The sequence below is a fragment of the Myotis nattereri genome, assembly GCF_964212035.1.
Source record: "Myotis nattereri genome assembly, chromosome: X".
Taxonomy (NCBI): domain Eukaryota; kingdom Metazoa; phylum Chordata; class Mammalia; order Chiroptera; family Vespertilionidae; genus Myotis; species Myotis nattereri.
Window position 1 is genome coordinate 6,335,871 of NC_138078.1, and position 17,986 is coordinate 6,353,856.

Consider the following 17,986-nt stretch of genomic DNA (forward strand, 5'->3'; position numbering starts at 1 on the left):
AAGGCTCTTGGCTTGTTCTAGAAAGATTGTAATAGTGTATATGACACCAGCAGTTTGAGAATGCTTGTCTCACTCCAATATTATTATCACGACATTTAAAAAAACCAATCTAAGATTGAAAAGCAGCCTTCATTTTAGTATTTATTCCTTTGATTGTTAATGATGTTGCACATAGTTTCTGGCCATTTGTCTGTTTTCCATGGATTGGCAGTTTGTCTCTTGCTCATTTTTTTTAGGATGTTAGTGTTTTCTTATTGTGTAAGAATTCTTTTAATAGAAACTATTAATCTTTTTTTGTCATTTTTGTGGTAATACTTTTATTTTGGTGTTCAATTCTAATTTGGCTCTAAAATATTGATGTTATATTTTTATATGGTCAAATCCATTGATTTTTTTGCTGATTATTCTCAGTAAATTTTTCTCCACTAATAGCATGAGTAATCACTTTTTAAAGTTTCTTTTTTTTAATATATTTTATTGATTTTTTACAGAGAGGAAGGGAGAGGGACAGAGAGTTAGAAACATCTATGAGAGAGATGGATCAGCTGTCTCCTGCACACCCCCCACTGGGGATGTGCCTGCAACCAAGGTACATGCCCTTGACCGGAATCGAACCTGGGACCCTTGAGTTCGCAGGCCGACACTCCATCCACTGAGCCAAACCGGTTCGGCACTTTTTAAAGTTTCTTAAAAGGCTTCAGTTCTTATAGTTAACACTTTAACCCACCTGGAGTTAATTGTAGTGTGTAATGCATTACTAGACCTAACGTGGGATGGTTATTGCATTCCTGAATATGGAATTTTTTTTTCTTTTTCTGTGTTTCTGGATTAGATTTGGTACTGTTTGGCTTCCTATCTGTAGTTACAATTGACTAGTCCTTTCTTAGCTATCCTTGTTCGGCTTTGATATTGGGATTATGCTAACCTTATTCACTCTGTAGCTGCAGTATATTCTTGGGAGAAATGTTTCCGGTTTGCAGCTGGCTGTTTCTGGAATTACAGCTTGGTCAATGGCAGGGCAGAGTTTTACTCTCTCTGTCTGAGCTAATTTTTTCTCCGTTTAAGGACTGTGGTTGGGGTGAGTTCGTGTATTGAATTTTTTTAGTGGCCTAACTCATTCTATTTGGATGTTTGAAAAGAATTTGTATTTATGATTAAGTACGAAGTCACAGATAACTATTAAAGTTTATCAAGGCCTTTTCATATTTTTAATCTACTCAGTCTGTGAATTTCTTGAAAGATGTCTCAGAAGGATTCCCAAGTCTCTTCTCTCCCACTTACCCTCCCCCCACAATAATTGTATTTATTCTTTCCTTAGGGACATTTCAAGATTTAATTATGAATGGGTATCTCTCTCTGCATTGGCTGCTGGAAAGCCCCCAGCCAGTCTTGCCATTTCTTCTAGCAAGTGCTAGATGGCATGCCTTTTGTATTTGTCAATATGGGAATTCATCTATGATGTCATTTAATTTTATTCTTCTCTTATTTTCTTTTTAACCTGCTTATGTCACTCATTTAAATTTTATCCTATTTCAGTACTTGTTTGCAGGACACCCTGAATCACTTTTGTCAATTAAGCTGGATCTAAATATACTACTTCTTTAGCATGTTACAAATCTCATTAAACAACCTCTAAATTTTACTGGTGGAGAATGCTGTAGTTTCTCTTTCCTTATTTTATTATTTCTGTTACTGAATGACATTAGATGAGGCAGAACATGCATATTCTGCTCAATATAAATGTCTTTTGTACTATAGGATTTTTGATGTATGAGTCTTGTTCTGTGCTGGTAGTTATATACTTCTCTCTAGCTGAAGGATAGAAGATAGAAGTATAGCAACTCCTTTTGTTTCTTGCTTGTATTCTATTAATATGAACACATTAGATACTACTTAGTGTTGAACCCCATGGATATATGCAGCATACTCTTAAGCTTAGCCCAATTACGTTTCCAGCTTATATGCACAATAGATGAGAACAAATATCCAGTAATTCAGTTAATTTAGAGATTTTTCTTAAAACCCAAAGGAATAATAACACTAGTTATAACCTTGAAAAAATTACTCACCTTGAACCTAAATTTCCTTATTTATAAAATGTCTTGAGATGTAAATACTATATATGAAAGTGCATGTTAATAAGCCTTCTTTAGGTTTACTGGTTTCTCTCTTGCATATGTTATTTCCTTTTGGGGAATTTTATTTTTGTCAATATGCTCAATACACTGATTTCATCCAATATTGTTTTCATATCCTCCAACAATCCACAGAATTCTGTTGCGGAAGCAGCAGAATTTTCTCTGATTGGTGTCTTGACCAACGGCTGCTGAAATGGGCTCCTAGGGAAGACAAGTAAGAGTTGACATGTGTTCTGACTCACCACCAGTTCACTTGGGAAGCTTTCACTGGTGAAAGCAGACTTCTTTGGGCAGAACCCATGGGCTGCTTGTCTCACAGGGTAAGACAAAGTATGCAACAAAGAAGTTCTAACTTCTGTCCATGGATCTAGAACAGGGGTGGGCAAACTTTTTGACTCGAGGGCCACAATGGGTTCTTAAACTGGACCGGAGGGCCGGAACAAAAGCATGGATGGAGTGTTTGTGTGAACTAATATAAATTCAAAGTAAACATCATTACATAAAAGGGTACGGTCTTTTTTTTTTTTCAATAGTTTTATTCATTTCAAATGGGCCGGATCCGGCCTGCGGGCCGTAGTTTGCCCACGGCTGATCTAGAACCACTGTGGAAATAAAAGGTTTCTAATTCGTGTGGCAAATCTGTTTATCTCCAGTGCAAAAATCCTGCTAAAAGTATTTTCCCTCTTGTCTCTTTTCTCTTTTTTTGTCGTTGAACTAGACACAACTGAGAAAGCAACTCATTCAAGAATTGATGCACCCTGTATTGAGCGGAGAAATGCGGCCCTCGTCCATTTCAGTGGAAGGGAGTGCCCTTTTAATAGGCGCTTCTAATTCCCTAGTGGCAGATCATTTACAAAGATGTGGCTATGAGTATTCACTTTCGGTTTTCTTCCCAGAAAGTGGCTTGGCAGAAGAAAAGGTAAAGTTTTTCCTTACTGTTTCCGAATTTTCTATTAACAGCTTCTCCCCCCGACCCCCCAAGATGATAATAAAGTGCTGCACAGTAGCTGAGTGCTCCTTGGCTGTCTTGGTCCATTTCTCAGTTGTTTTTTAGATAATTCACCAAAGGAGTACTCAATTTGATATATCAGTTCCTTGGAATCTTCATTAGTCTTTTGTTAAATTGTGTTGTGTAGAATCACGAAATGTTTCAGAGCTAGAATTGATCTTATGTCCCACATAGTTGACTCAGACTCATAACTGCCATTTATGTTGACTGTTGTGAGCTTGGCACTGGGCTAGTCACACTGCAGGTGTACCTGTGTCCCAGATGAGGAGCCAGAGTCTGGAGAGGTGAGTGATTTGCTCAAGGTCACAGGATTTTGAGGTGGCAAAATAGGGCAGTAAATCTAGATCTCTAAAATGTAAACTGATGCCACAGTCTCTGTTTCTAGATATTTCTCTTCTTTGTGATTATATAACAGAAGGAATAGATTAATTTTTTAAAAATCTGTGGTGTTCTCAAATATTAAAACACATGTTTATCACTTTTCTAGTTATTTTAACTATTCCTCTACCATTACCATTGAACATATATTAGTCATACTTTATTAGTATTTTCAAGGCAGGTATAACAAACTTTCCATATATTTTTTTTAAAGTAGACTTAACTTTTTAGAGCAGTTTAGGTTCACAGCAAAATTGAGAAGGAAGGGAGAGTTCCCGTATGCCCTCTCCCCCCATACATGCACAGCCTCCCCCATTATCATCATTTTTACAGTTAATGAGCCTACATTGTGGCATCATTATCACCTGAAATCCATAGTTGACATTAGGGTGCACTCTGTGTTATCCCTGTGTTTTGGCTCTCTTTATCCTATCTGTAATTGACCAAAAGTTTTATATTCAGAAGTTTTAAGAAATCATGAACAGTTCTAATATTTGAAAAACTTATAATTTACATATGCTATATTTATTCATTAACAACCAAATTTTACTTATCAACATTAGGAATTCTGTTTTGGTCCATCAGTCTCTAGGTTTGTCATTACATTTCACAGTTTTATTTATTGAATGAGCAATAGCCAATTATATAGTGATTAGAGCAGTAATTAATCTACCTCACATGATTGCAGGTTTTTACTGTTATAAAATGCCATGCAGAATATTTTCTTTAAAGGAAAACCAGTAGAAAATCATGTTAGTGTTCTCAGCGTAGATGTAGTAAGTGATATGTGCTGTACTGGGAAAATATATTAAGAATAGCTACCCAAAATGTTTGTTTAAAACTATTTTCAGTATACTTTAGTCATTCATAGTTGTAAAGACAGTAAAAATTTAGTTTATTTACATTTTGAAGCAATAATATTTAAAAAAAATTACTGCAATTGAAAGGCCCTGGAATTCACTCATGAATTCATTGGTTCATCAGATGTTTGAGTGTTTATCATCTGTAAGGCACTAACCATTTCTGTCGTTTCTGTTAGGCATGTCATCTTCATTGTGAAATATTTGGAGATTAATTACATGATCAAGAAAAAATATTTTATCCATATAATCTCAATATGTTTATTGTAATTTACTTAGTAGTATAAGAAACAGCTTCAATTTTATATGAGCAGTTATTTTTTATTTAATCTGAAAATGATTACTAGTCATATTCAGAAACATCTTAATTCATCATTTAAACATTAATGTAAAAATGTCTACTTAATTAATATTTTTTTTTCCTTAAGGTATTTACTATGCAGGATCTATTACAACTCATTAAAATCAAGCCTGAATCCAGTCTCTACAAATCACTGGTAGGATTATTTAGTTTTTATAACCTGCTTTGGTTTGTTAATTATACCTCAATAGTTTAATAAAAGTGAAATGCTTTATTTTAATAGGTCTCAGGATTTGATAAAGAAAACAAAAAAGGTAGGAGCTTTCATCTTTATAGAGATATAGTACCATCTTTGTCATGTATTTTTCCTATAAAAGTATGAAACTAATAATTTTTACAGGGAAGAATAGGGAATCTAATTCGAATTAAATTATGGTGTGTTTTTTTGTTTTTTTTTGTTGCTGACAATACCTGACCTTTTGAATAAGCAGAAGAATCCATCTATTTGACAAATGGAGATCATTTCCTCTAAACTTCAATTTTTTAATAGCTCTTAGATACTCAAATAAGATACACTTTGGCCAAAGCCGGTTTGGCTCAGCGGATAGAGTGTCGGCCTGCGGACTGAAAGGTCCCAGGTTTGATTCCGGTCAAGGGCATGTACCTGGGTTGCGGGCACTTCCCCAGTGGGGGATGTGCAGGAGGCAGCTGATCGATGTTCCTCTCTCATCGATGTTTCTAACTCTCTATCTCTCTCCCTTCCTCTCTGTAAAAAATCAATAAAATATATTTTTTAAAAAAAAAGATACACTTTGAATAATTATAGAGGTAATGTTTGTACTTCAGCTGTGTTTTCAAACTTCCAGTAGCATTTTAGGATGAATTTCCTTTGTTCAAAGCTTAATCTGGCTGAAAAGAAAGAAACATCAATTGAACTTGAGCTTCATCTAGCTAGCATCCTAGTAAAATTTCTAAAACTCAAAAACTATGAATAGCAGACATGTCAGGAGTCCTAGTGGCAAAGTTTGTATAGAACTCTGGGCTAACTGTAAAATAGCCACTGTTAAAATGAAGTGATTTTTAAAACTTGGTGACTTCCAATTAAGAGGTTAATGCTGCGCCCTAACTGGTTTGGCTCAGTGGATAGAGCGTCAGCCTGCAAACTCAAAGGTCCCGAGTTCGATTCCGGTCAAGGGCATGTACCTTGGTTGTGGGCACATCCCTGGTAGGGAGTGTGCAGAGGCAGCTGATCGATGTTTCTCTCTCATCGATGTTTCTAACTCTCTATCCCTCTCCCTTCCTCTCTGTAAAAAATAATAAAAAAATATTTTAAAAAATTTAAAAAAAGAGGTTTAAGGTCATCAGAAAACATGTAGGAAGATATTTTGCACCTAACTATTGTCTATTCCCTGACAGGGACCTATGTCTCTGTTATGAAAACTCACACTCACAAATGAGGTCATATTATAGATAACTTTTCTGATTTGCTTGCTTTAGTCACCAATATATTTTTCTATAGCCATATTTAGACTAATTATTTTTTAAAGAATGTAGTTAATTAACCACCTGTTGATGGAGGTTTTGTTGTCTTGTTTGGGTTTTTCCATTAGAAGCAGTGTGCAGTGTGCACACCCTTTGTGTCCTTGTGGAAGTGTAGCTGTGTGAATTCCTAGAGGTGGAAAGACTAGGTTAAAGGTCATGTTCATTTTGAATACACAGATATTGACAAATTTGCCTCCCGAGTGATTGAGCCTGCCAGTTTCCCCACTCCCTTGTCAGCACTTCAAGTATGATCAGAGTTTTAATCTTAGCAGTCTTATTGGGAAAATAGGATCTCTCTGTTGTAGTATTAATTTGCATTTGTTTATGATTTTGTTTGTTTTTTTGACATTAAAATTATCTCTAAGCTCTTTGTCCATGCCCTTTTAAGAATTTTCTTACTGATTTGTAAGAGCTCTTTGATATAAAAATTAGTGCTCTGTCTCCAAAATATAGTAACTATTTTTTCCAGCTATCATTTGTCTTTTGACTTTATTTCATACCACATATAAGTTCTTAATTTTTATGTTAAATGTTTCTCTTTATCACTTCTAGATTTTTGTGTTGTGCTTGGGAAGGACTTCCCTCAGAAACTATTCTTTAAAAATACCTAATGTAAAACAGGATAATGTTATAAACCCAAAATTTATAAACAGTGACTGAGCAATGGTTGTGAGACCAAATTTATGTACATTGTGTTTTTTAGGTTTTCTCGTGGAATTTCTAAAAGAAATGGCAGAATATCATCAGGCTAAAGAGACCTGTGACATAGGTACTCAGACAAGTCCGATGTTGCCTATCAAAGACTCCCTTGGTAATTACAGGCTTGTTTCATAATTTCAGGTTTTCTGTTTTCTTTTTGAATGAAGGAAATGACGTCCTTTCCCATGTTATTGGTGTTCCTAGACTGGGAGGGATGTAAGCTGCAGGTGAGGTGCTCATTTCCTCTTGTGTCATTGCTGGAAGGGACCAGTCCTATCTTCAGTGCTGCTCCTCCCTCCATGGTCACCAGGGTGACGCAGAGGCCCATGTTTTTGTTTGTTGGTTTGAACCTCAACTGGGAGGCTCTTCCCTGCATCTCATCTAACTTTATCTTATAGCCACTAATGTGAGAAGATCTAGACTATTTACATTGTGAAGAACTAGAGAAGTCAGCGGCCCATCATTTCATTTTATAGTTGAGGAAAATGAGGTCGCCAGATGAAGGAAAAGCAACTTGGAAACACCCAGTGTGGGTCAGAAACTAGAGTCCAACTTTTCTGGTCCATGATCCAGATCCTTTCCATGGTACAGCCTTTCTACATACAGTACCATCCTGCCTTTAGGCGTATGCTCAGAAGGGAAACAGCTGGCTAAAATGCTATGATTAATCCTGGCTCCTCCTTACTCATAAGGAGCAATAACTTTAACAATTAGTTCAAAGATCTTAATCTACTTCTGCCAGCCTTTTTTTTTCCTGTGCATACTTTTTGGTGGGCACTGGTGTTCACATGGTTGAGATTGCACTCTTGGTGTGGGTTTGCACTCTGTTAACGTTTGATTCCAATCCACATTTGGTTTGAGGGTTGTGGGTCTGCTGGAGAGAGCACTGGAATGAGAGAATCAGTAGACCTGGCTTTCGTCCCAGTAACGCTATTGTATAGTTGCTTAGCCTCTGGGAGTCACCTATACTCTAAGGGCACCTGTGTCCTCTGTATAATGGAAGACTTGAAATTCATGATCTTTGATTCATTTTAAGGTCAGTGTTTTGAACATATGACCAAATTTTCACCAAAGACCAATAAAAGAACTCTCTGCTTTGGCACTTAGAGACTGGAAAGAGATGCCAGTGTTTTCTGACTTAAACTTCGCTTTCTTTTTTGCTGACATTTTTTTAAATCTTTTTTTTATTGTCTAAAGTTTTCGCTGACATTTTATGATGAAAATTTTCAAACATTCAAAAAGTTGTAAGTTTTACAGTTCACCATTAATTTTGTGTTACACTTGCTTGATCACTTTTTGTCCATCCAGTAATCTATCTTAATTTTTTGAATTATTTCAAAGTAAACCGCAGATCTCCCTGCTCACATCCCTGTACTCTTTGCTTTTGAACAGACCTCTTGCTCACCTGACTTCGTTCCTCTACCCTAACTGCCTGTGTTTTTTTAATAGCTGAGAAGCTTCAGCATATTGATGATCAGTTTGCAGGTGCTTGCCCTCAGCATCCAAAGTTAGACTCTTTAGAAAAGAAGTTAAGTGAATATAAGAGAGAAATAGAACAACAGCTTCAGGCAGAAATGCTCGAAAAGGTAAATTTATCTTGTTGCTATTAACAAAAGTGATATTTTTGCTTTTCTTTTCATTCTTAATCTTAGGTATGTAGGAAAATATCTAGAATCTCCATTAATGAATGTGATACTAGACTGTTGTGCATGGTATTTTTCTTTCCACTTGATGTCATTTCTCTTTGCCTTTTGAATGAATCCTGATAGGTATAGTGAATGAGATGAAAGTAAAGGTGAATTAAACTAAAATATAGAGTGGGAATGTTAAACCTAACCATGGAGAATCTGTTACTATTTTTTTAGTATTGTTATTGGTACTTACAATTATTTTTGATCAATTGGCAGTTGAAGCATTTCAAAAATACTGAAATAATAAAACTTAAAATGGAAGAGAAAAGAAAGTCTGAAAAGGAAATAGCAAAGTTCTGGAGTGATGTTGAGAAAACTTGTCAAGCAAAATCCGAAGCCCTCCTTAAACGGGAAAAGTTGTCCCTTGAGAGAATTCAGAAACACCAGGAGGTAATATTTTAAAATTGTTTGATGGGTGGCTCTTTCCACAGCTGTTAGTAGACTGGCTCAAAGTCCAGGAGTGAGATGCGACATCTGATGGAACAATTGATGGCTCAGGCCCTAGAGGACCAGTAAGGACTATGATCAAGAGTACACATGGGAGAATCAGCCTTGAAAAGGATATGTAGACTTCTTTTTCCGAGACTGCTGGAAGGAAAAGTGGAAGTGAATGTCCATGTCAGAAGTGTGAGACACTCGCAGTAAATTAGTGGCAGATGTGAGGATTAGGTAGTGACCTTGAGTAGAGGACCAGAGATGTGGAATGGCTACTGGGCCCAGGGGGAGGGGGGTGGGAATGGAGCAGAGCAGCTTTCTGAAGCAGACAAGACTGCTAGAGCTATTTTGGGGTCCCTGCTGGGGTGGGCAACCTGGAATTGAAGTAGAACTAATCAGGTACTTGTAGGTGATTGTTCTGTTACAGCTCTTGGGAGGATTGGAAGCTCAGTAAGAGCAGAAAGATGGTGGTGGTTGGGGAGTGGAGCTTTATAGAGCTGAATTTATTTGATTTGAGAAAGACAGCCTGTTTAGTTGAAGACATTGGGGTTCAGCATGATGGCGAACGGAACCAGAACAGAGGGTGGATGGCTACTAACCCAGGGAGGGGAGAAGGGAGAGCTACATGGCATCTCAGACATCAAGGAGTAGGTCTGGGGATATTGACAGATGGAAGAATAAGGGTGGACCAAGAGGACAGAGTTGCAATTGAACTTCTAGGTGAAGTTGGAAACCAAATGCAGTGTGTTTCTATCCGAGCAAAGGCGAAGATTCCAGGAGTAGAGGGACCCAGGGCTTTAAGTGTCATCCATTTGATCTTGGCACCCAGGAAAGTGACTGGACAGGACGTGGAGAGGTTGAGGAATGGCGGGAAGTGCGTGTCAGCAGGAGGGATTGGATCCACCCCTTTAGGAAAAACAATTCCTTTCCCAAGGGGGAGTCGGACCTGATTGGATTGGGGGCATGGTTTCCTATGTACAACCAGAACTACTAATGCCAGGAGATGGTCAAGTAAAAAGCTTCCTCCTGGCATCAATCCTTACTTGGAGCTTCTCAGTAAGACACAGTTATTAATGGTGATTGAACCCCGTCTATGATTTTGTGTAGCATTTCTGGGAATTGCACTCATTTTAGCTATAAAAATAAATGAAAGCACTGGTCTTCAAGATGATGGATTGTTTTCACACTAACACTGTCATCTTCAAGGTAGATGACTGACTAGATCAGATCAACCAGTTAGTTAACAGCCCCAGTCTCCATTTAGTCACGGATTCCCTGAAGCCTCTGGAAATGGTTACCATTCTCAAAAAGGCACCATGTCTTTACTCTGCCACTCGAATGTCTGTCCCCTTCTCTCCCTGTTAAAACTGTCCTGTCCTTCAAACTCCAGCTTAAATGTCACCTCCTGTGACTCCCATTGATGTACTCATTTAGGCGTCATTCCTGCCATGGAGACGACCCTGGTTGTGAAATCATCACATTGGAGTATGATTGTTTTTCTCTCCCTTAGTAAATCGTGAATTTTTTAAAAGATGGGGACTATAACTATTCGTTTCATATCCAGCTCCCAGTGTGCTTTCTGACATGATATTCAGTAAATCCTTGCTCAGTGAACACACAGATAAAAGTGTGGCCTGTGTTCTGGGACTCCATACCAGCTTGCTCATGCTGAATCAGAACCCCCTATGAATTGAAACTTGCAGGCAACAACTGCTAAACCATGTGGATTCTGTTTTGTTAAGTGTTATTGTTGAATGTGTATTTCATTTCTTTTTCTAATTGAAGAATTTATCAAAATTTTAAGTAACAGATGTTAATTAGGTAGAATAATTACACAAGGGATGTTGAATATAGGGTAATGTAGCTTAACAGTCATTAGGCTAGGGAGTAAATTCTTGTGTAACTAGAACAGGCAAAATGCATACCTTGAGGTGGAACCTCTTAAAAGTGAAATTGTTCCTCTCAATGTCTGTACTTTGTCCTCTGGAATGTAAGAAGCAGTTCATTAGTTCAAATCTGTTTTATTTTCTTTAGCTTGCTTGCTAAAAATTAATGCTTTCCTGTACAGATGGAGACAAAAGAAATTTATGCTCAAAGGCAGCTTCTACTAAAAGATATTGATTTGCTAAGAGGCAGAGAAGCAGAGCTGAAGCAAAGAATTGAAGCTTTTGATGTGTAAGTAATGTTTTCATTTTTAATATTCAGGGTCTGTGAGTTTAAAAAGAACTAAATACATCTAATTATTCTAATGCTAATTGCCAAGTAGAGTTCTTGGTTGTAAAGGTGCCATCACCTGGTTTTAAAAGGCACAAGTTGGAAGAAACAAAAGACTAGGATTTTTGCTTTTGAAATACTACACATTGGGATGAATAGCAGAGTGAGACACCATCATCAGGCTACAGTAAAACCAGACCAGCGCTTTGAAGAAGCTAACAACACTTTAAGAAATCATGTTGCACACTTACATTCGGTCATTCAGATCTAGCGGTTGCATATGCACAAAGTAACTGAATTGCAGACGTATTTAACTGCTTTGCTGTCAGAGGAAATGGGGTACCTCTGACTTGACTTGTACTGGGTGAAACTGTGATGTGTGTGTACTTTTTTAAAGCACTCACCAATGTTTAATTCTTCACATCTTACCTGCCATTAATAGGAAGCTCACCAGTCTCATTTATGCAGTAAGCTTTCTTTCCTGTTAGGTTCTGCTATTGACACTCATAGATACCCTTATTTCATGAAAGGATTTGTGCCTAATCTTCATTAATGTTATTCTCTCATTGTTTTTAGATTTCAGAGAGGAAGAGAGAGAGAAAAACATCAATGGAGAGAGAGGTAGAAACATCAATGATGAGAGAGAATCATTGATTGGCTGCCTTCTGCATGCCCCACAATGGGGATCGAGCCTGCAACCCGGGCCTGTGCCCCCGACCGGAATCGAACCCGGAACCCTTCAGTCCGCAGGCCGATGCTCTGAGCCAAACCAGCTAGGGCATGTTCTCTCATTTATATAGGCTCAATTCATTTGATTTCTCCTCTCTGCCTAACGTATTACTCTGTTTTTGGCAGTAGTGAAGTGGTAAATTGATCATGAGAGCAAAGAAAAGTGACAAAATTTGGGTGGAGATAGCTCATGACTATATCATCACTTTATCTCCATTTCCCCTAACTCTTCCTTCTAAGCATGCTGTATAAGCCAGTAAATGTAGTTTACTGCTCCATTGCTTTACAGATTAGCCAGCAGAGGGAGCTAATGCATAGAGCTTTTACTTCTTAGAATGGTCAGCTTTCCCTAGCACAGTGGTTCTCAACCTTCCTAATGCCGCGACCCTTTAATACAGTTCCTCATGTTGTGGTGACCCCCAACCATAAAATTGTTTTCGTTGCTACTTCATAACTGTAATGTTGCTACTGTTATGAATCGTCATGTAAATATCTGATATGCAGGATGTATTTTCATGGTTACAAATTGAACATAATTAAAGCATAGTGATTAATCACAAAAACAATATGTAATTATATATGTGTTTTCCGGTGGTCTTAGGCGACCCCTGTGAAAGGGTCGTTCGACCCCCAAAGGGGTCGTGACCCACAGGTTGAGAACCGCTGCCCTAGCACTTCCCATGGCTTGATCTAAGTGCCTATGAACCTGATTCCCTGGATCTGGAATTGGTTTGTGGTTGATTTAAGGTCTCACTTGAAGACCATTCCATTCTTCAGTATTTGGAAGTTCTCATTGATTCATCTACCTTTTCTTTCTTGTTTGGCACTCTGCAATATTCAATCACTAAATTATTAAATTCCAAAACCAAATCTGTCTTTAATACCTATGGGTTAATCAGTTAAATCTCACAGAAACAATCTTACAGAAGAACAAGTACTAAAGTACACTAAAGCTTGGTATGTAGCTTTATTGTAATGTTATTCTTTCACCTTTGAGTTGATTACGGCCATTTATCATCTGTTTTTTTTTTTAATATATTTTATTGATTTTTTTGCAGAGAGGAAGGGAGAGAGATAGTCAGAAACATCGATGAGAGAGAAACATCGATCAGCCGCCTCCTGCACATCCCCCACTGAGGATGTGCCCGCAACCCAGGTACATGCCCTTGACCGGAATCGAACCTGGGACTTTTCAGTCCGCAGGCCGACGCTCTATCCACTGAGCCAAACCGGTTTCGGCATCATCTCTGTTTTTTAAGTGTGGGTTATCTTCTGTGAAAAAGCACTTTGGTCTGGATACTTTCCCACTCCCTGCAGCCTGGTGCCACCATGCTGCTCCATCTGCTATTTCAGATCCGGCATAACTTGGTCAAGGTCAGTTCATAAAATAGATGGAGGACTCCGGCTCTTTCCATTTATTTCCCAGAGGTGACAGTGTTACAGAAAAACCAGAGAAGAACCAAGCAACGCTTAGAGAGATGGAGTTACATTTATTACGTGCGGGCCCAGAGGAAAATGTGTCTCAAATTCTGGGTGAAATCACACACGAAGTTTCCCATATTTATACTATTTTGCCTTCTTTGTCTCCCAAATATGGGGTTTTTCCAGTTCCCTTTGCAAGTTCTTAAAGGGTCCTATGTGCTGGGGCTTTGAGACTTTGACCAAAGGCTTGGCCTGATGCCAGCACTGATAACTTCGTCTGGAGAAGGTTTAATGGCCTCTCTGAAATGGGAGTGATCTTATTTTCCTTATTATTTAAGCAAGCAAGCATTTCCAGAAGCCAGAAATAGAGGATCAAAATTTCAAACAACAGCTTTTATATAAGATGGATGCTTCAACAGTAACATGACAGTTTTAGTCCATGGAGCTAAAAATCACGTTATTTTTTCTCTTAAAGTCTTCATTTCAGATACTACAGTTTTTTTAATCTGCTTTTTATGTTTTTGCTGATTTCAGGTCCCAGAAGATACAACAAGAAAAACATAAAACTATGGCTGATGCACTTAAGAGAAGGGAGCTGAATATAAAGAGTATGGAAGAAACCTATGAACAGAAGCTCAAGAGTGAAATTCTAAAGTAATTGTTTGGCATTCTTAAATAAGTAATATGTTTGAATTAAGTTGATGGCAATACTAGTGAAGTAGATAAGACTAACATTTTCTGGTGAAAGTTCGTGTTTTCATTGACAGTCAAACCTTTCTCATGAGTATTTAAGATAGTTTTACAAAGTAACAGTACAGAGAATAGCATCCTCTGCTCGTTCTTACTCATAGCTTCTCTAACATGTATTGAGGCCCTTTAATTTGCTTTTATTTTTAGGACACCTTGTGACTTTCTCAGCTCACACTGCTGATAAGCTATAAAAGTGGAATTATAATCACCTTTAGTTCTCTTTTCCTCTACCTCACTCATACTGCCACTAAGATGGCAATATCTAACAATTTATAAATTATTCTACCTAGTGGTTATAGTGTTTGTCAGGGGACATGTGCCTTGTATTCCTTCAACATTCTGCAGAGCCAGAATCAAAAGAAACAAACTGAAATTATATGAAGCAAAAAAAAAAAGATCAGGGAAAGGAAAATACAGATAACTGGTTACTATGGCTTTCCTATAGTCCGAGTTTTATTGTATTACAGTGACTAATATCTTAGTGCAAAGATATTAAGCCCATATGATAACTTTTCTCAGTATACCAGTGCTCAGTATAGTGTCTAGCCCATAATAAGTGTTCAGTTAATATTCGTTGAATAAATGAATTCTTGTTGAAGAGATGACTCAACTGAGCTGCTCTGGTATTTCTTAATCATTGGCCGCTTTTTACTGCCTTGCCTATAATTTGTCATTGATATTCCATTACATAGTACTTGCACATATTTCTTGAGCTCATTCTTTTTGTAATCTTTATTGTTGAAAGTATTACACATGTCCCTCTTTTTTTCCTATTGATCCCTTCTAGCCCGCTCCCGCCCCTCCCCCCAAGGCCTTCACCATCTTGAGGCTTATTCCTTAAAAGAATTCTGATAAAAATATAGTACCTTTCCATATAGTGAATTTGAAATGATGGATGTTACCGCTACATACTTTTATGTGAGCTCCTCGAGTATAGTAGCAAACACTGACATATCTGTAGTTAAACTTTTAGGAATAAATGAATAAGTGTGTATATTAACTTTACACTGCCACATATATCATGAGCTGTTTGGTATTTGTCTGCTTTAGGTATGACTTTAGCAAGGGTTGGAGTTCACAGGGTACTCAGCACAGGAGTGCTTCTCCCCCCCCCCCCCCCCAATCTCTGAACCAAAAAGTCTGCTAGTAGCAGCTGGTGGAGATAAGGAAAACTGCTTGAAAGTGTGCCTTTAGTATTGCTAACCCAGACATGAAGGCGACCGTTGGCTCAGAACACTGTGCCCAGCTGAGGCAAAAGGTCTTCTGGTGGGGGGAGGGCAAGGCAGATGGATGGGATGTTACTGACTTACTATCTTTTGGGATTTAGAGTCAGTTGTATCAGTGTAAATTTAACTTAATTTACTTTTTTGTGTCAGTCCAGACCACTGTGGAATAATTGTTCTTAGTAACCTCACAATAACATGAGTTTTCAGGACCCAGTTTACAGGATTGCCGCAGGCTTTTACCGGACCTTGTATATTCAGAATTTGGATCTCTGGCCTTAAGTACTGAGAGGCCTTGAAGTTATGTATGGCCATGTTCATGCCCTTAGGCGCCCGGTGCCACAGAAGCTCACACATTGATAGGAATCTGTCCATGAAAGTGACAAGAAACTCATTTTAGTCATTCTGATTCTCAGGTATCAACTTGAGCTGAAGGACAACTACATTGCCAAAGCTAACAAACTGGTTGAAGAAGACAGAAAGAATAAAGGTGATTCATTGTTACTACAAAATTATACATTTTTTGCCTTTTCAATTTTACAAAATTTAAAAAATAATCATTGTCTTTCACTGTGTTTTTGCAAACCTTCCTGTTTAACCTTTTGTGTATTTACAAAGGTCAGTTATTTACTGACAGGATTTTACCCAACTTTATATACATTTTTTATTTTTTAAAATATGTTTTTATTGATTTTTGAGAGAGGAAGGAAGGGAGGGAGACAGAGAGATAGAAACATCTATGAGAGAGAAACATCGATCCACTGTTAACCAACTGAGCAACACAGACCAGGGCAAAATATAATATATATATTTTTTAAACAAGAAAAGTGGTATATTAAAAATGACGCTTAACCTGAGAGAAAGTAGGGTATTCAGGATTTTTTTTTCTCCTGTCTGCCTCCCTCCCTCCCTCCCTTTTGACAATCATCAGCTTGTTAATTATATTTATGGATCTGTTTTTGTTTTGTTTAGTTTTTATTTTTTAGATTCCACATATAAGTTAAATCATATGGTATTTGTCTTTCTCTGTGACTCACTTCACTTACCATAATACCCTCTAGGTCCATCCATGTTGTTGCAAATGGCAATATTTCATTTTTTTCTGTGGCTAAGTAATACTCCATTGAGTATATAAACCACATCTTTATCCATTCATCTATTGATGGTCGTCTAGGTTGCTTCCATATTTTGGCTGTTACTAGTAATGATGCAGTGAACACAGACAGGGGTGCATACATATATCTTTTCCAATTAGTGTTTTTGGTTTTTTGGGGGTTATATGCCAAGAAGTAGAATTGCTGGATCATATGACAGCTCTATTTTTAATTTTCTGAGGACCCTCCATACTGTTTTTCATTGTGGCTGCACCAGTCTGCATCCCAACAACAGTATATGAGGGTTTCCTTTCTCCACATCCCTGCCAGCACTTGTTTGTTGATTTACTGGTGATAGCCATTCTGATAGGTTCAAAGTGATATCTCATTGTGGTTTTTACCTTGAGAGACTTCATTTTTTACTTACGGAAAATTTTATTTTAACTTCTCTGTCCCCTGTGACCCGATTTCTTATTTCTTTAACTTCTAATATATTTTTATGCTTCATGATATTTTCACTTGACTGTAACCCCCCTGAACTGTTGTAGAATTGGTCCAGGACTAGGAAAGTTGAATAATTTTTCAATCTCTAGGTATTTTACCTCTCAGTATATTTCTAGGAACTTGCCTGTGACAAGAAGTTGAACTTCAGTGGAAATTTCAAAGGACTTCTTGGAGTAAACCAGGGCTGGGTACTTGATGGAGACCTGTAAGGACACCCAGCGTGTGGCTGCTCCTCTGTGACTATCTTGTGGAGACTAGTACTTCTTTAGGAATTAGTACCATTATGTAGTCAGCCAATTAATTTTGATGATATATCTGCATAGTAGACTTGTATTAGATGAGGTGAAAATGACAAAATAGTGACTATAAAATCATAAGACAAATCTTTGTGTTTAAGGAAAGTCAGATCTTTGGGCATGAGGGCTCTGAGCACCTGGTGTAACTCTGGTTGGTATGTGTAATAGGAGGAAGCTCACCACATATGTGACCGTTAGGACTAACTTCTATCACCTGTTGGGTAAAAGGGCTTATTTCTTACTTTCCCTACTGATTTTGGGCTCTGACACCTGCTATTTTAGATGATGAAATAATGGTCATTAGGTCTGACATTGGCCATAAATTCTTAAATGAGTTCTGTATCCACTAGAAAAACATGATGTTTAATTGGTTGGCTCTCTATTTCAGAAAAAGCTATACTTTTGCAAGAGCAGCTGTTGGCTCTTAATTCAAAAAAGGAAGAACTCTATCATTGTGCAACTCGTGTGAAAGAACTTGAGGTAATTGCTAAGCCTATTTTTTGAAATAGATGTTAGGCAGTATATGGAATTTTAGTGTCAGTCATACATAATTTAGCTTGTTACTGGACTTATTATATGACTAAGAAGGTGGTGGCCCAACTTAAATTTTCTTTTCAGTCTTAGTCTCCTAGGGAAGCGTGGGAAGTACATCCTTTGGGGCCTGGAGTTCTGCTTGAATCCTGTGTCTCTCCCTTACTGCT

The 17,986-nt window shown here is 37.7% G+C and overlaps 1 protein-coding gene across 2 annotated transcripts in view; it reads left to right on the plus strand.

Moving 5' to 3' along the window:
- OFD1 (OFD1 centriole and centriolar satellite protein) overlaps nt 1-17,986 on the plus strand; it is a 37,854-nt gene that overhangs the window by 3,869 nt on the left and 15,999 nt on the right. For both annotated transcript variants that reach the window (XM_081115072.1, XM_081115071.1), the window contains exons 3-12: nt 2,857-3,057; nt 4,814-4,882; nt 4,970-5,000; nt 6,932-7,039; nt 8,377-8,513; nt 8,835-9,008; nt 11,122-11,228; nt 13,953-14,072; nt 15,808-15,881; nt 17,674-17,765. In XM_081115072.1, coding sequence (XP_080971198.1) covers nt 2,857-3,057; nt 4,814-4,882; nt 4,970-5,000; nt 6,932-7,039; nt 8,377-8,513; nt 8,835-9,008; nt 11,122-11,228; nt 13,953-14,072; nt 15,808-15,881; nt 17,674-17,765 — 1,113 coding nt within the window. The remainder of the gene's footprint in view (nt 1-2,856; nt 3,058-4,813; nt 4,883-4,969; nt 5,001-6,931; nt 7,040-8,376; nt 8,514-8,834; nt 9,009-11,121; nt 11,229-13,952; nt 14,073-15,807; nt 15,882-17,673; nt 17,766-17,986) is intronic.